General features: G+C 40.2%; 1 protein-coding gene across 2 annotated transcripts in view; it reads right to left on the reverse strand.

Annotated features, from left to right (window-relative positions):
• Positions 1 to 23,950, reverse strand: part of GRIN2A (glutamate ionotropic receptor NMDA type subunit 2A) — a 152,467-nt gene that overhangs the window by 40,741 nt on the left and 87,776 nt on the right. For both annotated transcript variants that reach the window (XM_054271322.1, XM_054271321.1), the window contains exons 5-9: positions 16,365 to 16,479; positions 7,667 to 7,872; positions 5,966 to 6,134; positions 5,698 to 5,851; positions 1,122 to 1,247 (exon numbers count right to left, since the gene is read on the reverse strand). In XM_054271322.1, the coding sequence (XP_054127297.1) occupies positions 1,122 to 1,247; positions 5,698 to 5,851; positions 5,966 to 6,134; positions 7,667 to 7,872; positions 16,365 to 16,479 (770 nt within the window). The remainder of the gene's footprint in view (positions 1 to 1,121; positions 1,248 to 5,697; positions 5,852 to 5,965; positions 6,135 to 7,666; positions 7,873 to 16,364; positions 16,480 to 23,950) is intronic.

Consider the following 23,950-nt stretch of genomic DNA (forward strand, 5'->3'; position numbering starts at 1 on the left):
ATTACCACTGAGATTCATCCTGCAAAAAATGCCAAGGGAAATGAGAGATGATAAACTTGTTTGTTTGGTTTTGTTTTTTTTTTTTTACTATTACAGGTTTGAAATTATTGGCAGCTAGATTAGTGGCAAGTCTTTAGAGGTAAGTTGGGATGGTCTAGTGCCATAACATGTCTTTGTACCTGTAAGTGCACTAAATAATCAATTCAGGCACAGAATAGAACAGCCAAGCCCCTGGATCCCCAGTGTCTATATTCACCTTTGACTTCTCTTTTAACACAGTGTTTATTTCAGACAGAGGTTACACATTTAACATCTTATTAAAATGATAACATCATCTGAACATTACAATAATCCACTTTTTCAGGGAACAAGCCAGCCATTGTCTAGAATAAATCATTTGCTTTTAATAGTGCCCAGAACTGTGTTCACCAAGCTGGAAGATCTCTTGTTATGAAACAAGGCAAGAATGATTTAGAAATTTTAACAAAGGCTGCACTCTGAAATGTCACTAAAGAAATGGGAGGATGAGGGCATGGTGAGATATGGAATCCTCACTCCTGAGTCAAAGTGCAGCTTTCACTGAGAAAGAGTTAATACAAAGCTTGTCTGTTTTGAAAATGAAGTTTCTATAACTGAGGGTGCGACACAGAAAGGAGAGATGCCCTTCTGCCAGGGGCCTCATTTCAAGGCTAAGAATTCTGATATTTACAGGGACTGTACAGAACTATGGACAGTATAACTGCTATTTTTCAAACTGCCCAGCAGAGCACGGGATTTTAGGTAACTTTCTCTGAACTGGCCATCAATTTCTAATAGCCAGGAGTGGAACATATATCACTGCTGACACTTTATGAGTGATGCCATGTACTAACCAAACACTGCCTGAATAAAACTCTGATACCACTTACCCTGCTCCCTGTCTGTATTCCATTGAATTGGAATTATAAACATGAGCATATCAGCCTTCAAGAAACACACTTTAAATGAAGAATATAAACAGCTTAATAGCTAATTGCATTGTTTTATTCCTACGTTATGTTAATTTTAAAAGATGGAGACCCAGGGATGGGAAATACATGATTTTTTAATAAACATGGAGTTGAGTAAAATGCAAATCTTACCTCTCCCTTGTGCTAAGTTCCTGTTGTATCCTACAGGACTAAAGTACTCAAATATAAAGACAGCCATGGCAGACACGATGAGAAGCATCACAAACATCATCACCCAGACAGAAGCACTAAAAGGCTCTGCAGCAAAACAGGAGAAACAGAAACACAGTTCATTAAACCAGTCACAGCACAAGAATTCTAATGTCCTCACCAGGCAAGCCCAGCAGCTTCCTCTAAATTAGCTTTTCCCAACAAAAATGCTAGCAAATAACTAAGCAATATATAATGAACTGCTGTTAGTATATATAGACAAAATCCATAAATTCGAAAGCTGAAATGTAAGTTGTAATTAAAAACAAAAGGCTGCACACTTTTCTTTGACACTGAGTGGCCCATAATTGGTTTGACTTGCTCCTTATTCAGTCCACAATCAGGTTGCTGTGTCTATTCATCCTGAATTATAGAAATTTATCAACAGAATGGTCCAACCATTGTGACTGTGTTTCTGCAAAGCAAAAGCAATTAAGCATATGTTTAATACACTTGGTAATTCAGGGAAGTAGACTTCTCTCTCATTTTCTATCCAACAAAAAGTGTTAGAGGAGGAAAGATAAATACTTGCACTCAAACTAAACGCTTTTGTTTAAGGATTCTTTTCTCTCTGTGTTTACTTTCATCTAACACCAATGAAGATGATATTTTTATCAATTGCAACCACATCCTTCTGAATGTCTCATTCTCATCTGGGAGCAAATTACTGAAATCAAAAGGGTTTATGGAAAATTGGATGTCAGTTTGAAAGACAGAAGAACCATAATTACGTAAAAGAAGTAGGCTGTAGCATAAAACTAGAAGCAGCTTCAAATATCAGACTAAGCACCAACTTTTTAAAAGGACTCCATATCAATATCAAATATCATCTTTCCCAGCCAAAGATTCTGTCATTTCAGGAGTACCTGTGGTATCTGCTTTGGTACAAGGATATTTGCTAGAAAGATTAGCATGGCAAGATAATATCTCTTTGTCAGGCCAAATTATTTGGGGCACTTCACATCATAATTTGTGCAAATAAAGCAAGTGTGAGCATGCTCTGAATTGTGAGAAAGCAAATCTTAGTATACTATCTCTAATTGGGACAGAACCAAGAAACAATTGAAATTACAGAAAATTAGTGTGTTAAAATGTTTTGCCTGTTTTTGAAAGCCCAAGTTGTTCCTCTCTTGTAGCTTTTTCATTTTCTGAATTTAAGATTAGAATCATTGATTCTTCCCTCACTGCAGGAAAGGACAATGACTGAGAGCTGAAATGTTCTAAGCCCAACAGCCCAATCTCAGCCTTGCCCAAATTCAGATGATTCACCCAGAAGAGAATGAAATGTAATAATTTGTGCCCAAGCGTAGAAAACTCATGAGGTCTTTTGTCTTTGCTATGATTTCTTCAGAAATCTGTGACTTAGACAGGACCAAATAACAGATAGCCCCACTGGTGCTTTTGGATGGTAACTAAGGCAAAGCAGGGACATTTTAAACCACATTGTTTTCCTCTTGCAAAGGAGCAGTATTTTTTCAATTCATTATTTTATTTTTAAGAGAGGGTATGAGGTTCATTCAAGTACTGTAATCATTTGTATGGGAGAGAATGGAAAGTTAGGAAAATAACAGAATTTGTAGAAGGCAGAGAAAAATCTATGTAGATGCAGCCAGGGAAGGGACATTATGTAGCCAAATACAGTCTAAAAATATTTTCTGAATTCAGTTAGCAACTGGATTAAATTGGAATTCATGTAGAACTACTATAAAATTTTGACAGCATTCTCACAGAAGAAAGAAAGGCTGATAAAACCCTTATCAAAAGCAACAGTGTAGATACAGCAATGGTAATTTGTCAAACTCTAAAGAAGGCAAAGGGCAAAATAAGCCAATGTACAAAAGTGAGCTATAAACAAGAGTTTAAGCAGAATTCTCTTTAATAATTTAAGGAGTCTGGTAATGAGGTGGTGAATTAATAGAAGCAATAGGAAAACAAAAAGCTATTTGGGATAGCAAGCAGTAAGACTGAGCAAGTACAAAATCAACTGAATAACAAAGTCGATCTTCCTGTCATATCAGAGATCCAATTACACATTCAGCACTGTGCTTTGATTCTCAAAGGACAGGAAGGGAACTTCCCTCAGGCAAGCAGCAGGTTTTAAAGGAATTTTCAGTAAAGCTATATGATGGCAGAAAAAAACTAATATGTGACTTGTTAGTGTATATTTCAAATGACTGACAACAGAGAATATCAAGCAAGGAAAACATGTCTTTGAGTCCTACCTCCCACCACCAAAATCAAGCTTAAGGAAGACATTAAATAAAGAGGGGCATAGATTTTGTATTCCATCAATGCCTCCAGAAAAAAAAACTGACCTCTCTTATGAACTCTCCCTCTGAAAAATACAAACATGGAGATTTAAGGATTTACTTTATTTATTTGGTTTTTAAATGAAGTTGAACCAAAACTCCATAGAATCATTAAAAAAGTATTTGTAGATCTAGCATATATTATCTCTAGTACAATGTGAAAATGTTTTACCATGGATAAAATTCTCATTTGAAGGAGACACATCAGAATGAGAACAGAGCAGATAACAAGGACGAGGCTGTCACAGCCCATCAGTTACTCAGATCTGCTGGGCACAACAACTGACTGGAAAAATCTAGTTACACAAAATCCTGCACTTGTCCACATTCATAGAAACAATTCACAAACCCAGATATTTCAGGAACTGTAATCAAGTGCTACTCTTCAAAAATAGTACCATATTTGACAGATTTTTTTAAAATCTTTTAAAAGTCTTACGTAAGGTGACTCTATTCTCAGACAGTTATTTAATTGAAAAAAAATCAGTCTGTGAATAAATTCAGTTATCTGCCTGATAGTATTTTGCAAGGCAAAACATTTTACTACTACGCACACCTCATCAAAATACACAGTCAATTCCAGCAAACTGGCAGCTTCATCTATGCCTGGAAAAAATAGAGCACAGACTTGATTTATTGGTGCAGTAAAATCAGATTTCTTCAAAAGTAGAGCTATTTTAGAGAGCTTTATGAGAAGGGGTTCTTTTTTTGTTTCTTTTGAATTATATACACATCCAACTAAACCAATAACATTAAATGCATTTTAGAAATCTAATAACTCTGTTGCTTGTGAAAAGTGCAAAAGCAGCTTCTCTTTTGATGGTGGCTGTAAAGAGGTTTGTAAGGGAGAAGTAAAAAATCAACTGCACTTGCACTTTAGAAAACATCCCAATTTTTATTTCCAATGGTCATTTCAACATGTTGCAACTGCAACTTAAAAAATGAACTTTACAACTCAATGACTCAAAGAAATAAAGATACTCTCTGAGTATTTTTATTACAAGTACAGTTTCTTGTAATTTCACTTAAAGTCTTTCATTCATATCAAACATCAGCAAAATCTACTTAGGTATCACCACATTTGGGAAATTATTTGATTACTCACTGTGTCATATTTACTTGCATCATCTCTGTAATGTTCTTTTATGGAAGAGACATAAGAAATAAGCTCTGTGGTTAAATGATGATTCTTGTGTAAGAAAATTCAATTATTTGCCTGCTTGTATCTGATATTACACCACTAATCTGCTCTTCCATGTCTGTGAGCAACTTCAGGGGGAGTGAAGAACTTCCACTTAGCAATTTAGGACTGGTCTCACTGCTGACCCAATGGACTTGAAGATTCTAAACTGTGCCCTAAGATATCCGGAATATACTCATTATTTCTTTTTCCACTTAATGGTTTTAGTGCCAGTATTCCAGTACAAGATATCTTTAAAAATAGTAGGCCCAAATACATCATGAAGAACCTAACAGCATTCCGGGTACTTTTGAACCACCTCGTGGCTCATTCTCTTTTCAGTTTCAGGTAAATTCAGGCCAAACACTAAAATAAACTATAAACACTAAAAGAGGAGAGGGAAACAATGAAAGGAAAAAGGCACAAGCATGCAAGAAAAGAAGCCCAGAGTCTTTGTTTCCTCATCCCACCGCCTGTCTGCCCAGCCTTTCATTTCTTTGCTCTATCTCCACTGTTCAGATGCATCAATGGAGAAAACACTCATCTCTCCAGTGCAGTAGTGTGGTGTTCAGAAGGTAGCTGTTATCAAACTAGCTTTAAACGATATCTAAAGATAAGGAAGTTGCTCTTCAACTCTACAATGGGTTTTTCAATCATTTTGTCAATATTAAAAAGGTATTAAGCAAATTATGATGGGCTAAACAAGCATAAGTTAGTATGTAAGGAAGCAGGGTTGAGGATGTAATTTTCCTAACTGAAGGTTTTAGGGGATTCTTTTTCATGCTGAAATCACTCTTTGGTTTTCAGTGTCAGTGTCCAAAACAAACAGCACTGTGTCCATGTGTTAATGATCATGTTAATCAGCACATCAGCACAGCACAAACTTCTTAATGTAAAATTCAAAACTCAACAGAACAGTGTTAATGCACTACATATCTTAACACACAGTTAAATCTACCCAACTCTACAGAAATGCAGTCAGGTTATCTGGACGGGCTGGGGACCATACCTAGGAAAGCAGACGGTGACACTGTGCCGTTGCTCCGTGACACCATGACACTGATCCCCGTCTCCACAAACGGCACCGAAAAGTCAACGACTTCCGAGCGCTCCTCGTTGATGGTGAGCGAGCCCACGGCCATCACTGCCCGGTGGTACACCACCTGATCACGGGGACAACACACACCAGGGTCAGCACAGAGCTCCTCCCTCCTCCAAAGAGCCCAACCAGACATCACTGAGTCCTTAGGAACTCTTTTACCCAAAAGAGAACTCACTTCACCGATCATCCCGTTCCACACGTTATTGACTTTTTTGCCATGCTTCCCATTCGTCACCAAGTACAGGTCATATGTGAACTTGACAGTTTTAGACAACTTCTTCAAGATATCGATGCAGAATCCTTTGCAGCACTTCTTTACGTTCGTTCCCTCATTAGTTTTGTTGCTGTCAACAGAGAAGACACACATAAATATTCCTGCTGGGAAAAACAGAGGCAGCACAACAGCAAGATACAGCACACTGTGAAACAACATTTTGCCACTCTTGTGAATGACCATGTTTTTCTGAATCAAGGCAAAAAATAACCCACAGGATGCTTTTATAGCTATATGGTGTTTGCAGCTCCTGCTAATCATGACAGAGTTGCTTGGTGAGACAGAAACAACATTACCTCACATGACATCCTTCTACTCCAGGATCCAGCCTCACGCTCTGCACTGCTCCATCAGGACATACAGCCTGCTCTTACTAATCTCTCTCTTAGGATTAGATTAAACTTTTACTACTTTTACTCTCAAGACATCAGACTACATGTCATTTAGTAATTAAAGAACATGTAAGCTATAAAAAGGCCTAGCAGTTCACCGTGCTGGAAATGGATGCAGCTTCTCAAAGTGCACCTTTCCCTGCACTAGGAGAAGGTGAACTTCAGGCCACCTTTAAGTGCAAGGATGCAAGTTTTCTCTTCATCTTTTTTTTTTTTTAATGTTCATTTGGGGACCTCTAGAACCTTTTAGTATATGCATCTTCAGAAGGCAAGGCAGTATCTTACAGCCTTTTGGAAAAATTCAAAATTAAAATAAAACTAGATCAGAACTTAACAAAAAAAAATTTCTCTGGACTTCAGGAAGCATGTGTACAACCATTTAGCAGTCTCTGGACATCTTCAGAAACATGGATCATATTCCCTCACACCTGATCAGTAAAAATCCTGTTATATTCAGTTCATAAATACACAGATCAAGGCATAGAGCAGGTGAAACACCACTGACAAATGTACAGTGGAAACTCTTCCAGTGATTTCTAATGACTGCTCTGAAGTTATGGAGCATTGACAGAAGGGGACTTTTCTCTTGATAGTAAGTCACAGTGTATTTTATGCTGGAGTAGTTTATTCTATACCAAATTTCAGCATAAACTTAACATTTTCATTAGGAGACATTTTCAAATTGTTACAGACTAATGAAAGCAGGCGTATCTCAACATAGCTGGAAACAACTCAACGAGGGCTCATTAAAACAGTCCCATTTTGGAACACAATCTTCTTCCATGTGACTGAAATGGGCTGATTCTCATTGACTTTGAATTTACTATAAAGTTACTACCTTGTTAATAACTCAATGTGACTTACACGTGTATAACCAGAAACTCAACTTTTTAAAAAGGAGGATGTGCAAAGAGCATACCATGAGGGAAAGGGGAAAAGGAAGGGGGGAAAGGAAGGGGGGAAAGGAAAGGGGAAAAGGAAAGGGGGAAAGGAAAGGGGGAAAGGAAAGGGGGAAAGGAAAGGGGGAAAGGAAAGGGGGGAAAGGAGGAGGGAAAGGAGGAGGGAAAGGAGGGGGAAGAGGAAGGGGAAAAGGAAGGGGAAAAGGAAGGGGAAAAGGAAGGGGAAAAGGAAGGGGAAAAGGAGAAAAGGGGAAGGGGACTATATTTTTTGCAGTCAAGAGAAGAAAAGGGAGCATTGTGTATTTACTCACTTAAGTTTGACAAATTTCCGGCAGGGCACAGTGTTTTTTTGGCAGCTCTCCATGAGGGGATCCACATCCTCCACGATGACGAAGGGAGCCTCCTCCAGGGTGACAATGCTCAGGTGGTTGTCGTCGGGGTCGCTGTCGGCGAAGGAGCTGAACCTCGGCCACACCGAGTACTTGAGGCTCAGCGAGTTGTTCTCCCACTTGCCCACCTGAAAGGCCAAAAGCCACAGACTGCTCAGAGCTGCTTGATGGTGCTGGACAAAGGGGAGCCAATATTAAATGGGCTGGGACACAGGTACAGGGAATTCCATGGCCAGGACAGTTGGATTGGGGTTTTGTTGTTAAAATAACTTTAAAATTTATTAGCAATTGCATGAAATGAGAAAATGCACAGTGACAAAGACAAATAAGGTACATTATTCTAATAGGTAACTGCTTTATACCAACTGGGTGTCATCAGTTAACACCATTTATCCCCTGGTGCTACATGCACTGAAATTTGACATTCAGCACTTCTATTTGAGCCAGAACAGCAACCAGATACTCTATTTGCAACCAGGACCCATTTGAAGCAATAAAAAAATATTTTTTAAAAAATCAACCAAACAAACAAACCGCAAACAAAAACCCTAATGCACACTCACACCTATGCATCTGACCAATAACCAAAATATCACAAAGTCATTTCAGTACCTTCCCAAAGAGAAGAGTCTTGTGTTCTTATACATTGAAAAGCCATTGTAAAAGCCTTTACCCAGGCTTCCACTAGAGCCTGACCAAACCACATTTTTAGTAAGAATTTCCATTAGAAATAACTATTTTCCATTAGAAGGAACTATTTCATCCTTCCAACTGTTGGGTAATTTTAAGAAAGCAAACCCCACTGCACATGAAAATTTCCAGCTTATTTACTATAAAAAATATCCCTTCTAAATTAACCCACATTTCTTTCCATTTCCAGATCACCAGAAGGAGGTTTATGATTTAAATACTTTTGAGTCTAGGGTTTTCCTCCTCAGATTGTTCAACTACTTTCTATCCAGAAATCTAATTACATGTTTTATCTGATGACAGATAATATAAATGAGCTAGCAATCCACATAATTTATAAACCTAATGCATTTTAATAATTCTTGAGCTGCTTAAGCTAAACAAATGACAACATAATCATAAGACTGTTCAAATATTTCTTTTGCAAGGAAAATGGTGGGAATTAACAGTACAATCAGAGACTCAGGCAATTTAAAAAAATTAAAATTTTTACCTATGTTCTGTCTTCTAAAAACTTGAAAATTAATCCCAAAAATTCCCAAAGAACATGATTTATATCCATTCCTATTTTGGGAAGCCTATAAGCACATGACCTTTGCAGTTTTCTTTCCATCCTGTTTATAAGTCAAGATGTTTTACTGAACTTTCATGTAGGAGGCAGAAATGTCAAATCTCTACTCACTTAAATTAGGAAATTCAAAGTATCTCAAGGGAAGTAGGAATTCTCACTTAAATCCATGGGAATTGTTGTATATGATTACTGTGTATATATATTTCTAGTATGAAATTTAACCAAAGCCTTTAGGAGAAAAGCTAGTTCAGCCCCAGGGGAGTAACCTATTGTTTCTACAAAGAAACCAGTTTAATTGTGGAGGTGTGATGCTTAATGGCAATGTCAGCAGTGTGTGCTGGATTACGTGAGCTCACACGGTGTCGTCACAGCCCTGAGCACAACATGGAGGTGACCATCTGGAATGGGAGGATTCCAGCCAGCCCAGGCCCTCAGACAAACAGCAAACGTGCCAAGGGATGCCAGGGATTTCAGAAGTGGAAAATGTGCCTGACCGTCTGCCTATTCCACACATCAGCAAGGAAACGTGATGGCATTTGTGTGGTCAGGAGGGCAGCAGATCCCAAAAAACTTGGGGCAGGATGCTGGGAGGAGGCAGATCCTGATCCTGGGGCACATTCCCTGCCAGCCACCCCTGGCATCTACACCCCTGTCACAGGGAGCACCTGGAACCACCCCAGTGAGGTCACCAAGTCCTATCAAGAACAACAGTGATTGCTCTGGTGTTACTAACAGAAGAACACCACCAAAGTTGATGATATTCTGATATAATTTCTGATATTCTTTCTACTTCAATGGGAGCAACTTCATTTTACTGTTCTATATTCTGATACCATCATTTCTGATATTCTTTCTACTTCAGTGGGAGCAACTCCATTTTACTGTTCTGAGGAGGATATAACCAGATGCATTTAAATGCCTGGATCTGGAGAAACGCTTATTTGTTTTGAGAGTTGCATCTATGAAACTGCTGTGTTGAGGTAGTAAACACAGTAGTATGTATTTGTAAACCAAATTTTTAAAAAGAAAATTCAAGCTGTGGGTAACACACTAAAAATGCAGACATGCTCCACTACAGAACTGTCAACATATCCATTTATTGTACTATGTACAAATGACACAAAATATCCAGAGACTTATAAAAAATTTCCTTCATTCCTAGTTATATTGATAATAAATATGTGTTTGATCCCAGAGAAATACAGAAGGTGACCTTCACTTGAAAAAAGAAATAGAAACATTTCTGGGACAAATTGCATCCCAAATCATAGAAATCCTCATTTACAGCCAAAAGATTGGAAATTACATTAAAAATATGGTTTTATCAACACATCAAACTGTTGATTCACTATGGTAGGTGCAAAACTCATCTTCAAGTAAAGTCACGCAATGGTACATACAACCATTGTATTTCTTTTGAACTTGCACATTCTTTCCTATTTTCTCTGACTTCACATGCAGTCTGGAATATTCCCTTTGGTTTAATCTCCACAGGATGCAAAAAGCAAAGAGGAAAATAGCTGAGAGGACGGAAGAGCTGGTTTGAAGTCAGACTGAGGTAGCAGCCACAGGGTGTTCACCTCTTCTCATCCACTGTTGCCTAAAGCTCCCCACATCTGACTCTGGCACAGGTGCACAGGTGCTTTTACCACCCCATCCAAGCCTTGTTATCTTTGGAAGATTGCAGCCAAGGAGAGTGAGAATGAAGAATTTGGTGTGTTTCTGTGCGGCAGACAGAGACCTGCACAGTTCCACATCGCTGTACCTGAGTCCCCCTCCTGCTGCATCCCAAAGAAGTCTCTGAACAATGCGAGGGTGATTAACACAGCCCTGCTCACACACCTCACAGAGGCCATCAAACCAGAGACAAAGAGCAAAGCCAGATCCTCAGCAGAGCTTCCCTGTGTGCCAGTGCTGGCACAGAAAGAGATTCTGTCCCACCAACATATCTCACCAAAAACAAACCAACACCTCAGTCCTGTCACCCTCCTCCCAGCAGATGGGAGCTGTACACAGCACACACCCATCACCCCTTTGTCAGAAAAAATGTTACATGACAACAACGATACTAAATGCACTCCTAGGACTATCCAGCCAAACCTTTCAAAAGAGAAAGATTTTCAGATGTTCCTTTTACATTTAACACACATACATTGCACAACAATACTTTTTGAGCTGTCTCAGTTAAGAAAATAGTGCTGAGCAAATAAAAAATCTAGCCTATCTTGCTTTATTGAAAAACTATTTGCTACTATTTTTTCATTACACTTTTCCACTTAAAAGAAAGAGCTACTATGGCAAGGTTTAAATCAATAACTAAAAAGCTAAAATAGATTTTGTCAGGTTAGCAATAACAGCTGCAGAACAAAGCACAAGAACAAAACCCTTCCTCCAGACACAGCATCTGCTGTACACCACCTGCTGCAAACCTTTGTGCCGCTTTTATGCTTCTGAAGGTCCATATTTCACAATGGCACTCTAAATTTAAATGACAAAATATGATGTGAGCAGTTCCATGTCTTATTAATAAGAAGTGGTTTTGAGTCCTGAATGGTTTGAAGACATCCACTTAAAGACTTTGAAGTTTCCAAAATTTGCTGCAAAATTCTCATATGGGGAATGCAAATGTCCTGCTCCTCCCTCATGGCTGCTGCTGACACCATCAGGAAGGCACCAGTCCTGTGCCCAGCAGGGCTCCAAGGAAAACACAGCATCCAGGGAGATTATAAACAAACAGGAGGAGAAAGAAAAGCTGCCACCTCCTGCAGCCTCATTTTTCAATACAGAATTATTAATTAGCACTCACCAAATCCTCCGGGGCTGGTACAGTTTTGGTTCTGGGCAATGTCCCAGATAACTCTGTGCAGTGCCAGAGCTCAGGCTCATACCAGAGAAGCCATTTTAAGAGTTGATTATGTCATTAGAAAGAAAGAGAGATAAACAAATTGACAGCTCATTCTTCCATCTCCCAGTAGGGGAAGATTTTTTTGTCACCTCTGCACTCAGTGAAGACCTTACAGCTCTCCAGAAATGCCCAGACAGACATACCTTTACCTTCAGAGAGGGAGAGCTGCCTTCAGAGCCTTCCTGTTCTCTAATATATAGGTGTAAAGAACAGGGGCAAAGCACACCACCTTTGCTTTCCATGGGAGTTGTGAGTCCTTTACAGCAGCAAAGAGGTGGGATCCTCCTTGGGAATACATGATTTAAGAAATGCTGCATAATAGTTGGTGCAATTCAAACAATTCAGCAGAGTAAAGGTCAAAGGAAAGGCCTTTAGGCTAGGCAGAAGCTCACTGATACAGAAACAACATGCAATTTTCAGCTGACAGTAAGTGTCAGGACAGGCATATTTACAGCAAGGCTAAATACACAAAACAACAAGGATGGAATACAGGGAATGACAACCCAACAGATGTTAGAGAGCACGCTGCTGCTTCTGCTATGGGCAAAAAGAATATATCACATTACAGCACAGAGCTACTGACAAAAGATACCCCAGCAAACAGATTATTAGCTCAGGCAATTTCATCTGTTCTAGTTAAAATATCTGCATTTCTCACCAGTGTTAGGGAATATCCATCAGGAGACACAAGGATCTCTCATCTGTCATGACCCTTGCTCAAATCAATTGAGGTTTCACAAGAAATTACCATGGAGCACCTCACTGATTTTTTTATCCCCACAGTGCTCTGACAAAAAGCTCTGTCAGAAATCTGCCTGAGACTGGGTTGGGTTTCTCAGCTCCTGCCCAGTGAAGTCAGCCCCAGGAGCTGTCTGTTCTGGGCTACATGACAGTGGATGTTGGTAGCCAGATGGAGCTCTCCATGAAGACCTTGGTTCATTTATTCCAGGCAGGAACCATGCACCCTCTGCCCACTCCTTCCTACTTAGATACAAATGTGTACAACCCCACACAGAGCCTGTAAACCTGGCATATGCTACTTAACCAGAGAAAAATCCAGTTCTGCATTAAATCCTGCATTAGTGGAAAGTTAAAGATGACAGGCTCTGCTTAGAATAAACCTGGATTTAAAGGAACAGTTCTTGCAGTGTGTTTCATTAGCAATTGTGCCATGTAGTACACAAATTCACCCAGAATACAGACCACCATGGTAACTTTATCTGCATCTACCTGGAGCATCAGTATTTTTTTTTATTATCTTTACACATGGAACACACTCATCATTAAATGCAGTCTTCCCCACCTCACTTAACATATGTGATACACGCTGCTAATCATATTCTAGCATATTACTTTAATATTGGATTGATTTGGTTTCTTTCCATATTAAAAATAAGCTAAAATAAAAAGAAAAAAGCCAGACTAGCAGACTGTGAAGTTCAGTGAAGTTGATGGGCCAGGTGAGGCATGCAGGTCCCACCTCTCTGATGTAACATGAAGAGGGGAGCTGCAGCTGGGGCTGCTGAACCTCTGAGGGTTGCTGAGCACCAGCACAGTGATCCTGCAGTGCTTTGCTGATATTTGGGCAATACTGCTAACTCTGGTAAATTTTATCAAGTTTCACTTTAACGAGCACATTAAGCTTGTCTTCTTAAAAATCTCTTGCCTGAGAACAGCATCCCCTTTGCCTGTCAAGAATTTGAACGTTGGTGTCAGAAGTTTGAGAGCTGCTTTAGGATCTGTCAAAATATCTTGCTGGATGCCTGTGAAACATGCCCAAAAAGTGATTTTTCAGTCTTCAAACTATTATCGTTCAAACAGCTTTCTTCAGCATCTGATATGGGACAAACCCCTCAGCCAACCCCACTTACATGTGAAGTTACCACCTCAAAGTTTCAATACTGAGTAAAGAAAAAATAACTTTTTTTCTGAGGGGTGAGATAAATGTTCTCCAGCTTCTCTATAACCTTCAGATTTAAGTGAAGTATATAAATTCTGAAACCAAAGAAAAATTGTATTTGAATAAAAGCAGTTTAAAAACAAAGAAAAATTGGTTTTAAAAATAAATCTTGAAGTTTTAGGAGGATACCAGGTAAAAAATTCTTCACATAAAACACAATTACTCTTTCTACATAAATAATAAATTAGCTACTTGCAGTATGCACATTAGTTACATTATGAGGATTTACAGGCTATTGCACTGTCATTTTTTCACGTGAGTAAATTATTTAATTAGATTCTAAGACTTGATTTTTCCATATAGGATTGAGGATATTTAATAAGACTTCAATAAAACCATTCTGTGATATCCCTGCTACACTGTAAGAGAAAGGAGAAGCAAGTGCCTGTCTGGAAACTCAGAGGAGCAAATGTTAGATCTCAGATGAGTAACTTTGACAGTTTTGAAATTGAGCAAAACAGCTCAAGGAGAAAGGAACAAGAGGAAAGAAATTGCTGAAAAGATATGGGGTAAAACCTGCAACTTGGAGAGAACATTGAGACAACACTAGAGAGCTGTTCAAATAAACCATGTGGAAGAGAAGGGCCTCCTCAATCTCTCAGTCAATGGAGCTGAAGTGCATGGGGACACTGCTGAAAAGATGTGGGGTGTGCCCAGACAGCCCAGAGCTACATCCAGCGTGCCAGGACAATTGATCAGTCACTTTGTTTGTCCTCATCCACAGAGGCAGGATCAGCCTGTGGTCAGGAGAATCAGCCTGGTGGTGACAGAGCGTTCTTGGCCGCCTCTCACGTCTGCCCTCTGACAGAATTCCTAATTAAAGCTGGCCCCTTTCCACAGCCCTTCTGGAGCAGCGCCAGAGCTGCCCTGCCCTCACTGGGCACCAGCAGGGCTCCAAACCAGGGCCACACACCAGCACACACATCCCTTTCTGTTCCTCCTCCTAGAAACCCCTCAAACCTGACAGAGAGCAGGAAGGCATTCACCAGCTGGAAAACTGCACAGGCAAGGCCAGGATGAGCCTCCAGGGAGCCCAGCACTGCAGGGGAGTGGGCATTGCTGCCCCTGCAACCATGGCAGGCACTGCACAACCACCCCAAACCTCATCCTCTGACAGGAGAATCACTGGAAGGTTAAAACAGGCTCCAGTTATTCCTTGGAATAATGTTCGTTCATACATCCAGTATTTCTTTGCTGCTGTTAGATTATTTTCCAAAAAAAAAATCAAACCCATCTCTCCTTGTCCTTTGAATAGTGTCTTTAGAGAAGTTTCAAGGTACAAAATGTATGAAATTATTTTAACGTAAGCATTTTTGGCAGCCTCTTTGAGCATTTTCTTCCTTTGGCACCTCATGCTAATAATATTCCCCAAGCAGTGTAATATTTTTCCAGAACATTATATATGATATGCAGACTGTTGAAGAATTTTAAAATAGGGTAAGAAATTTTCATAACAGTTAGTGAGCAAATGATTCCTCCAAAGATTCAGATTGACACATTTGGAGAGGATTAAATTTATCCAGAGAATTAAATTTGCATCAAATGAACATAAAGAAATACACAGCATAATCTAGGACTACTCTCTGTGTTTCTGCATGACTAGCATATTTATTGAGATGTCCTTCAGTAATTCTGATTTTGTCATTATTATTCATCATCATGAAAAGTCTTGTAGTCTTATAAACTGGAGTTTTAAGCTGATTCAATGGGGTTTTAAAACTATAAGAAAAAGAATTCATAAATTTCAGCAGCAATTTAGATAATGCAGAATTACGTCTCATGAATTTAAAATAAAACTGGTGGATGATTAGATGTATGTTTTCCTACAGTCTTATATTAAAAACAGTTTCCTTAAACAAGTTTTCAAACATAGGGCCACAGCCTGCAAAACTCAGAGCCAAAACAATCACAGGCTGAGACTGGAGTTTAAAAGAGATGATGCTTGTGATAAACTTTTTCATTTACTACTTGCATATATGATTAACATTGATGCTACAACATTTTTCCTTCTAGTCTACATAGAACTCTATATAGAGATCACATTCCTACCTGGACTAATCAAGATTCTGAATTTTTTAGGCAAACAGGGATAGGATTATTCTCCAATTCAACAGGAACTTCACATTTGGGTTTTTTAAGTGCGCTTTTACTATAAAAACTATCTGTCTTAAAAAACACAAAATCAAGCAAATAAAAGAAATGGAATATTTAAGATATAAAAATCCATCCAAATTCAAGTAGCTGAGGACCAAGCTTTTGGACACTTTTCAGTTATCCATTTTACATTGCTACATTTTAAGCAGAACTGGAAATGCAAGGTGCGTTTCATAGAAATCTGAACTCCACGTTGCTTTTCTTCACTGATCTGTTAAAGCTCCTCAGATATACTCAGGATGGTGCAAAATGGTCCCCTCTGAGTGCTGTGGCACACCTGCAGGAGCAGGAGCCCTGAGCTGTGACAGGAATCCATCCCCAGTCCCACAGCAGCGCTCACCTTCTCCCACTCGCGCTCGTTGTTCAGCACGATCACCACCAGCCTGGGGTGCGCCTGGTACCCGTCTGCTGTGAAGGACAGATCTCTGCCTTCCCACGTCACATTCATCATAAACCTGCAAGGCAAGGAGGAAAAGTTCATTGGAAAATTAATGGGCTGGCTGTCCAGCAGTTATCGAGCAGCAAGCGCAGTCACCAGCAGCACTGATGGGATCCGTGCACCAAGCCCTGCCAGTGCTGTGGGAATCCTGTGCTTGCAGCCTGGGGACTCGGGGCATTTCAAGGCAGTTCACAGCTCAAGACAAAGCAAAATATTGTTGGTGTGTGAATTATAATGCAGACACCATTTTTAACAGCTTCCATGCTATACATGATTAATCTGTCCCCTCCCTGAATAATCTTTCTGGCACTTGGCACAACCTCACCAGTTTTTCAGGAGCATTTTAAACAAACCCACATCACCTCTGTGGGTAGCGTTGTACTACTGTGTCACTGAGTAATACTCAGAGCAAACACTCAATACTCAATTCATCCAATCTGTGTTCCCCTGTTCAGACCTCCAGAGTCCTGTCAACTCCTCCCAAAACTGGAGCTACACACAGTGGTGTTGTGCCACGAGCATAAACTCCACTAATGCCAAAACCCCACATGAAAGCATTGAAGGTGTTGGTAAATATTCAGTTCAGTAATTTCAGAAGAAAAAGGATTTATGTTTTTATTCTTTTGTGTTTAGCTTAATTTTCAACAGTTTTCAAAAGACATATTAATTAATTAGTATTTTGAATAGAAAAAAAGATAGAAGGACACAAATTAAAATATAAAAGAATGAAAAAATTTTAAATTTTGTTGAAAAAAATCAGAACTCCACATTGTTAGTGTAAAGCTGACAGGGCTATTCCCATAGTAAGAGGTAAAACTGCAATTCAAAATCTTGGAAAGAAGACAATGCATCCCCCAGCCCATCTCTGTGGTCTGAAGTTATTCACATTGAATTGCTCTGAATTGTCACTGTATTGAATTGAAAGAAATTCAGCCCAAGACTGATGCAGACAGAAGTACAGATGTCCATCCTATAGAGAGATGTGTTCCAAAGGGCAGAAATTCACTGTTCTTCATATATTACCTGCAGTGATTTACCCACAGGATATCAATACTGTTTTATATGTTTATAGAGGTTTGGAGGGAATTTTTTGGGTTAGCTGATTGGTTGTTATGGCTGGCTTTTTCAGCAGTAGTGGCAGCACAATCTCCTGGGGAATGTGACACAGACAAAATTCCTCAGCTCCAGATTCAAAGGAGAAGGCTTTGTATTGACATAGCTGCCTGAAATCCCAGTAGCAGAAGCATACTAAATAAACATATATAGACCCAGAAGAAATAATGCCATTGTATCATAACAGTTAATAAATAAATGTGCACCTGGACAGCCATATTAACATCATTCAGCACCAGTTTTACAGCAATTTGTAAATTCACCCATTGTAATAACTCACATTTCATTACAGACTTCCAGTGTCAAAATTTTCCCCTTGACAGAACTTTGCTGTCCAGTTGAACTAATTTCCTGTATATTCCATTTTTCATCCAGCAGTGAAAGATCTTACTTGGGAACAAAAAGCTTGTCTGCCACCTTGAGAGGCAGCAAACACCAAACAGGATTTACTTGTGCTCACATGTGGGGAACCAGCGCAACATTCACTGTGACCCAGGGAGCGAAATGCCCTGGCAGTGAGCACAAGAGGAAACCAAGGATGTGCTGTGAAAACAGCAATACTTGCATTTGCACCTCTGCACCCTGTTCCAGTTCACACCCAGGAGGTAACATCCCTCACAATGAATAAATCACCTGACAAGGCCAAGGTTAAACCCCCTCATTCCACTGGAGCTGAAGGCCAAGCAGTGTGTCCCCTGCCAAGGGACCCCAGACACACACCCTGCACTGCATCGGGCTCTTGTGCTCACCTGGGCTTTTAACCACACTGAAAATGGTGACTGGACTGGAGGTTGAACCCTTCCTCAGTAGGATCATCTGATTCCAAACACCACTCATCATATTTTGGGCTTAATGTTCAAATTATTTCAAACACTACTCATCATATTTTGGACTTAATGTTCAAATATCCTAGCCTGGAAGCCAGGCAAGGGCCACCACAAGATGCAGTGCTGAAGCTCAAGTGTTCCAAAAAGACTACTATGAACCACAGCTCTAAAGTGAAAAATTGAGCTCAGCGTATATTTTAAATCATGTGACTTTACAGCTATTAAGTAAGGAAACACATTTTGCAAGGTTTGGGTTTTTTTTTTTTTTAATTCCCTAATCTGAAAAGTCTCTTAAAATTGTATTCTCTGATCCTGATACAAAGGTGCGAGTGACGCACTCTGAGCCAACCCAGATTCTCACACTGCAGCAATAAGAAAGAACTTCAAAGAGATTCTTGTTTCCCCAAGCACATTCTTCTGTACAAAATTCATCAGCTGCTGTGTTCTCCAGAAATCAATGCCTACAACCTACACTTGCTTTTGAATTGTCATTTTTCCTCTGCAAAGGACAGAAGTCCTGCTCTGCTTTTACTGGCCACGATCCCAAACTGCTTTTCCTACAAAAAATGCCCAGTGCTTGTCTGCTTCTGTTAGGAATAATGCTGTGAAGAATTTATATTATGTTACTCTTCTGGAGTTTTAAGTTTATCCAAGGTTAATTCTGTGCAGGAGGTCTTTGGCTTGTGAATTGGATAAAATATTTTTCTGAAGTAGCTTTGGAAATGCAAATTCCTGTTCTTAACTAAATGAGGTGTTTAGTTATTTGAACTCCTTACTTTGATGGGGCAATTAGCGACATACCTTGGATTTGTAGTTAATCTGTTTTCATTCCTCATTAAAGCTACAGCCTTTGCAAAGGCACGACAGCACAAGGCCTTGTGATGGCATTATGACACTGAAGGCTTAATTAACTTTTGCAAACTGAAATTTGTAAGATTCCCTAAGTGATACAAAATGGCACCATTTTTCTGACAGAAGTTAAGCTAGTCTCACATAGAATCCAAAACAGGCCTTTTATCATGCAAAGAACCAAACCTTAACTATGTATTTAAAAACACTTTTAAACATTTATACAATTCTCTTTTGCTTGTCACCTTCCCAAAAAAACTGAGAAGTGTTGGAACACCAGAACAGAGCACTTTTGCTGCTGTATTCACAGCAAGCCTTAGAAGCACCCAGGTTACAAACTTCTCTAAAGGTTTCCAACTTCATTTTTCTAAACCTCAGAAAGATCAGGTAGTTCACACAGAGCTTCAGATTAATGCCAAAACTGCAATATTTATCCCTGTCAAAATCCTAACTTTACCCTGAAAGCCAGAACATACTGAACAAGCTGGGGTTTCTTACCCTGTAACTACAGTATCACAACTTCATTGACTCCAATTCAATTAACAAATGGGTGAAGACTGCCAAAGGGATCAGGGCTCAGTTTTCTGAGCACCATTTGCTTGGATCCAATAGTGCTGACACAGAGGCACCTTTCTGGCCAGACTCCTCACAGGAGACATGGACTTCCTCATCCATGAGTGTTTGTTAAGGATTTCCTATACTGGATGAGAACAGCTGAAATCCTGGAGCAGAATCTTTGAGGTTTTCTCAAAGAAAAAGCAAATATGTTTGCAGGCTATGGCATTTCTTTTGAGCTTTACCATATATATATCTATTCAAGAAACACAAGTGTTCTCCTAACACATCCAAGGATTTGAGAGCAAAACCAAGAAGGCTTAGTGGATTCTGTGTTGGGCGTTATTTTAAGGAAAAAAGCCATAATTTTATGTAAATTATTAAGGTCACTTTGTTTCAAACAAAGATGAAGCCCAGCCCTGGTGTCAAAACCTCCTCAGGGTGACCTGAGAGAGCCACCAAGGACAGAGTGGAAGCACAGCAGAGCAATCCCACGGCACAGAGGTGGGTGTGAGGCCAGCTATGGAGCCTCAGCACCCTCCAGGTGCCCTCTCTGGGCATCCTCAGCAGGGACCCTCTCCTGCCCACCCACCTGGGTCCCAAAGACCCTCCAGGACTGGTCAGGCTCAGGAACACAATCAGCTCTGCAGTAAGGGGCTTGTCTATAATTAGTGTGAAATTAACCTAAAATGCACACCAGCAGCTGGGAAAAACAGAATGGGGAAGGCAGAGGCATTGATGAAAATGTGTCACCTCTAAGCCACCTTCTGAGGAGAGAACTTAATCCCTAAACCTGTAAAACAAAGCACAGGGCCTGAGAGCTGCAGGGAGCACAAAGACCAGGGGACTCCTCTCTGCCTTGAGTTCAGAGCTACATTTGCTGCTCTCAGATGACATAATCACACTTGATTAACTCCCCAGGTGCCATCATCAGGGACTATAATTTTTTATTTAGTGTCTTCTTCACCGTGGGGCAGAATTTCAAATCTCTGAGAGCTGCAAGCAATGAAGAGAAGCAGGAGAGGCTTGGGGAAATACATCTTGCATAAGAGAAACTCTCCCTCTTCTCTCTCAAACAAGGAATTTCCAAACTGAGATTTAAAGCAGATGAAATGCCTCAAAACCAACATGTTATCTGGAGATATTTCTCTTTCCTGCAAATAGTGTAAACCCAACCATTTTAATAACCTAGACAGCCAGCTGATCTGGGCTTGGCATTCACTCAGCCTTATACCTAAAAAAGCAGGAGTGAATGCAAATTTTGTCTTTTCTTCTCTATCTTGTTGAGGCTCTGAACTGCTGAACTTCCTTGCTATGATTCATCCATGACATTTGAATGATACTTATCAGTAGAAACCCCCAAGACACATTATGTATCATTAAGAAACAGATTTCCTCTGTAAAATTAAATCAAAAAAATACTTAATGTAGACTATATAATGTGTGAAGTACATACAGAATTACATCTGCAATAGAACTCTATTAAACAAGGTACTGATGCATTTTTAAAGTCAATTCTATATCTTATGCTATGTAGGATTTTTTTTTCTAAATTCAAATCTTTTGCGGTGATGCAGAGTCACTTCTTCCTCTTGTGCAGCCTCCTCCTCCTCCCCCTCCCAGCCCTCATTCCTGCACAAGGGTCCCTTGCTTTGGAGCTGTGTCTCCCTAGGCCTGGAGCCAGCAGGATGAGTAAAGCTTTGGGAGGATCTGCTCAGTGACTGTGCAAAAGGAACAGCATGCCAGCTTTGGGACCTCCTGCCAGCTGCTCCTCAAAGCACTCACTGCACTGGCTCTGGGAAAGTCACCCTGCCCCAGCTCTGCAGACAAACAGCAAAACTCCTGGGGAACCCTTCTGAGGGAGGGAGGCAAAGGGAGGGAGCACAGTTAGGAATTCAGGCATATCCCAGCTCCCTGGGTGTGCCACAGGTGAGTGTAACTGAACACCAGAATGTTTAGCAAGTTAATTCTATTATCAGCATCAACATTTCAAAACCAGCCCTAATTTGATCACATACTGCTGCACCACCTCAGAAGCATCCCCAGCTCCTCCCCATGATGTGTGCCTGGTTTCCTGCCAGGGGACGGTGCCTGCAGCAGCTCCATCTCCAGGAACATTCTCTGTTATGCTGATGTTGAGCCCTGAGGGCAGGCTCCACTCCACTGCCAGAGGCCATGCTTGTTCTCTTGTTTCAAATTATTTTAATTATCACAATAACAAGGTAATGTTCTAATCCAGTAACTGTTTGGTACTTTCTGTTTCCTAAGCTGACCGAACCTGGCAGAAAATTCTAATACAGAATTTCAGTAATTTCTTGAATCACTTTGTAAGTAAACCAGCACCATGCTGGGGTCTCTGGGGCAGTGTTCCCCTACAGAACCCCTCCTTTGTTGCCTGTGAAGTTTAGTTTTCCTTTGGACTCCTACATAATTAGTTAAATAACTATACACCTTCAACTATCCAATAAAGAAGATGATACCTATTGTTCCCAAGTCTTCTGACTAAAATGAACAAATCCTCTACAAATAGGCTGTTGATCTGTAAGTGGGAAAATATTAAACAGATTTGCTGGATTATTCATCAAACCATTGTGTCCCTTTAATCGCAGATTTCAATCAAAAAGAGGCAAATCTATCTGTCATGATGGAAGCTGGAATCAAAATATTGAACTCGGTGATTGACTATCATGACAAGGGGGACAGCAAACTCTCTCCCTCTGAAGAAGGTGCTGTGCTGAGGGATAACAGCAGCACAACAGCAAGGACAAACGAGCTTTGTCTCTGGCCCTGCGGACTGCCCATTGCTCCTGCTCCTGGTTCAGGGATGACAAATGAAGGAAATTGTGCTTGGGACGGGTAGGAGACCCTCTGAACCTACGTCCTCACTGCTGAAGGATGGGTCTCTAAATCCTCTCTACAGCTGGGCTGCATTGCAGAACAGAATCTCACCAAATGTCAGCCCCACGTGGCAAACACCCTGACCACCTATGGGCAGACACATCTTTTTGCTTTTCAGGACCAGCAGGGTTGGAAATGCTGCAGTGAAATGTCTCTCCCGGGGTCAGGATTTCCATACACACCATGAGTACTCTTGTAAACAAAGCAGCACCATTTCAATGCACAAAGCAGCAGCATTTTCCATGACTGGCAGGGTTATTGTGTTTTGCTGTTTGTTTGCTTCTGTGTTTTCCCTTTTTTAGAGAGAAAAAGAGTTTGTTCAACTGACTTGGCATTAATGAGGTGCTAATTCTATTTATCCTGCGGTGCCAGTATTTCACACAATAGTGGTTTTCTGCCTTGGGAGACCTGGGTCTTACACTGATAGAAAAAGATTATCTGAATCAATACAGATACAAATATACACATACATCTGTGTTTTTAATGCATTGAAAATGAGCCCTGTATTTTATTATAATTCCTTTATTCATAGGGAAAAACTGGCTTTCCTATGTGCACCAGAAATGAGCATTGATCAGATCATTCCAAAAACTAAAGCAAACCTGATTTTCTTCTGGGTCTAAGAAGCCAATAAATGCATCTCAGAATTGCAGTGATGGGGGAAAGACAAATTGTGTGCTTCAAAACAAATATATCTTCAAACCAATTTAATACTCAAAGGATTTGAGAAAGAGGGAGGAGGAGCTTTTACTTCACTGCTTTCTTTACATAGAATTTCTTCACAAACAGAGATAAAATTGCTATCTAGATGTGGGAAGTCACACAAAGAATTATTAACTTCCATTTACAAGCAAATTAGCAATTATAGCATAGTCTCAGAATACTATCCTGGGTTTAAAGCTGAATTAGACTGCCATTACAATAGATGGAGCCTAAAACTCCTGGGGTTTGTCTCTGTTTTGAGCCTTGTTTTGCTCAGGCATCCCCTTACACAGGCCCTTCCCTGACTTCCACTGAGTTCTCTGTTCCTGAGCTTGCAGCAGCATCCTCTTGATGCACCCAGCACTGATTCCCAGATGGACAGCTGGTAGAGCACAGCAGACCCCATGTCGATAATTTACTTACAGTTCCTTTAGCCCTTTCCACTGGAACATCCTCCAAAATCCTTTCCTCAGGTTAGTTTAATAATACAGAACATGTACATTTGTCTTGTGGTTTACAATATGAAACTGCACTGCCTGGGAT

The sequence above is a fragment of the Melozone crissalis genome, unplaced genomic scaffold (genome assembly GCF_028551555.1).
Source record: "Melozone crissalis strain CALT ecotype California unplaced genomic scaffold, PUWL_Pcris_2 ptg000012l_1, whole genome shotgun sequence".
Lineage (NCBI taxonomy): Eukaryota > Metazoa > Chordata > Aves > Passeriformes > Passerellidae > Melozone > Melozone crissalis.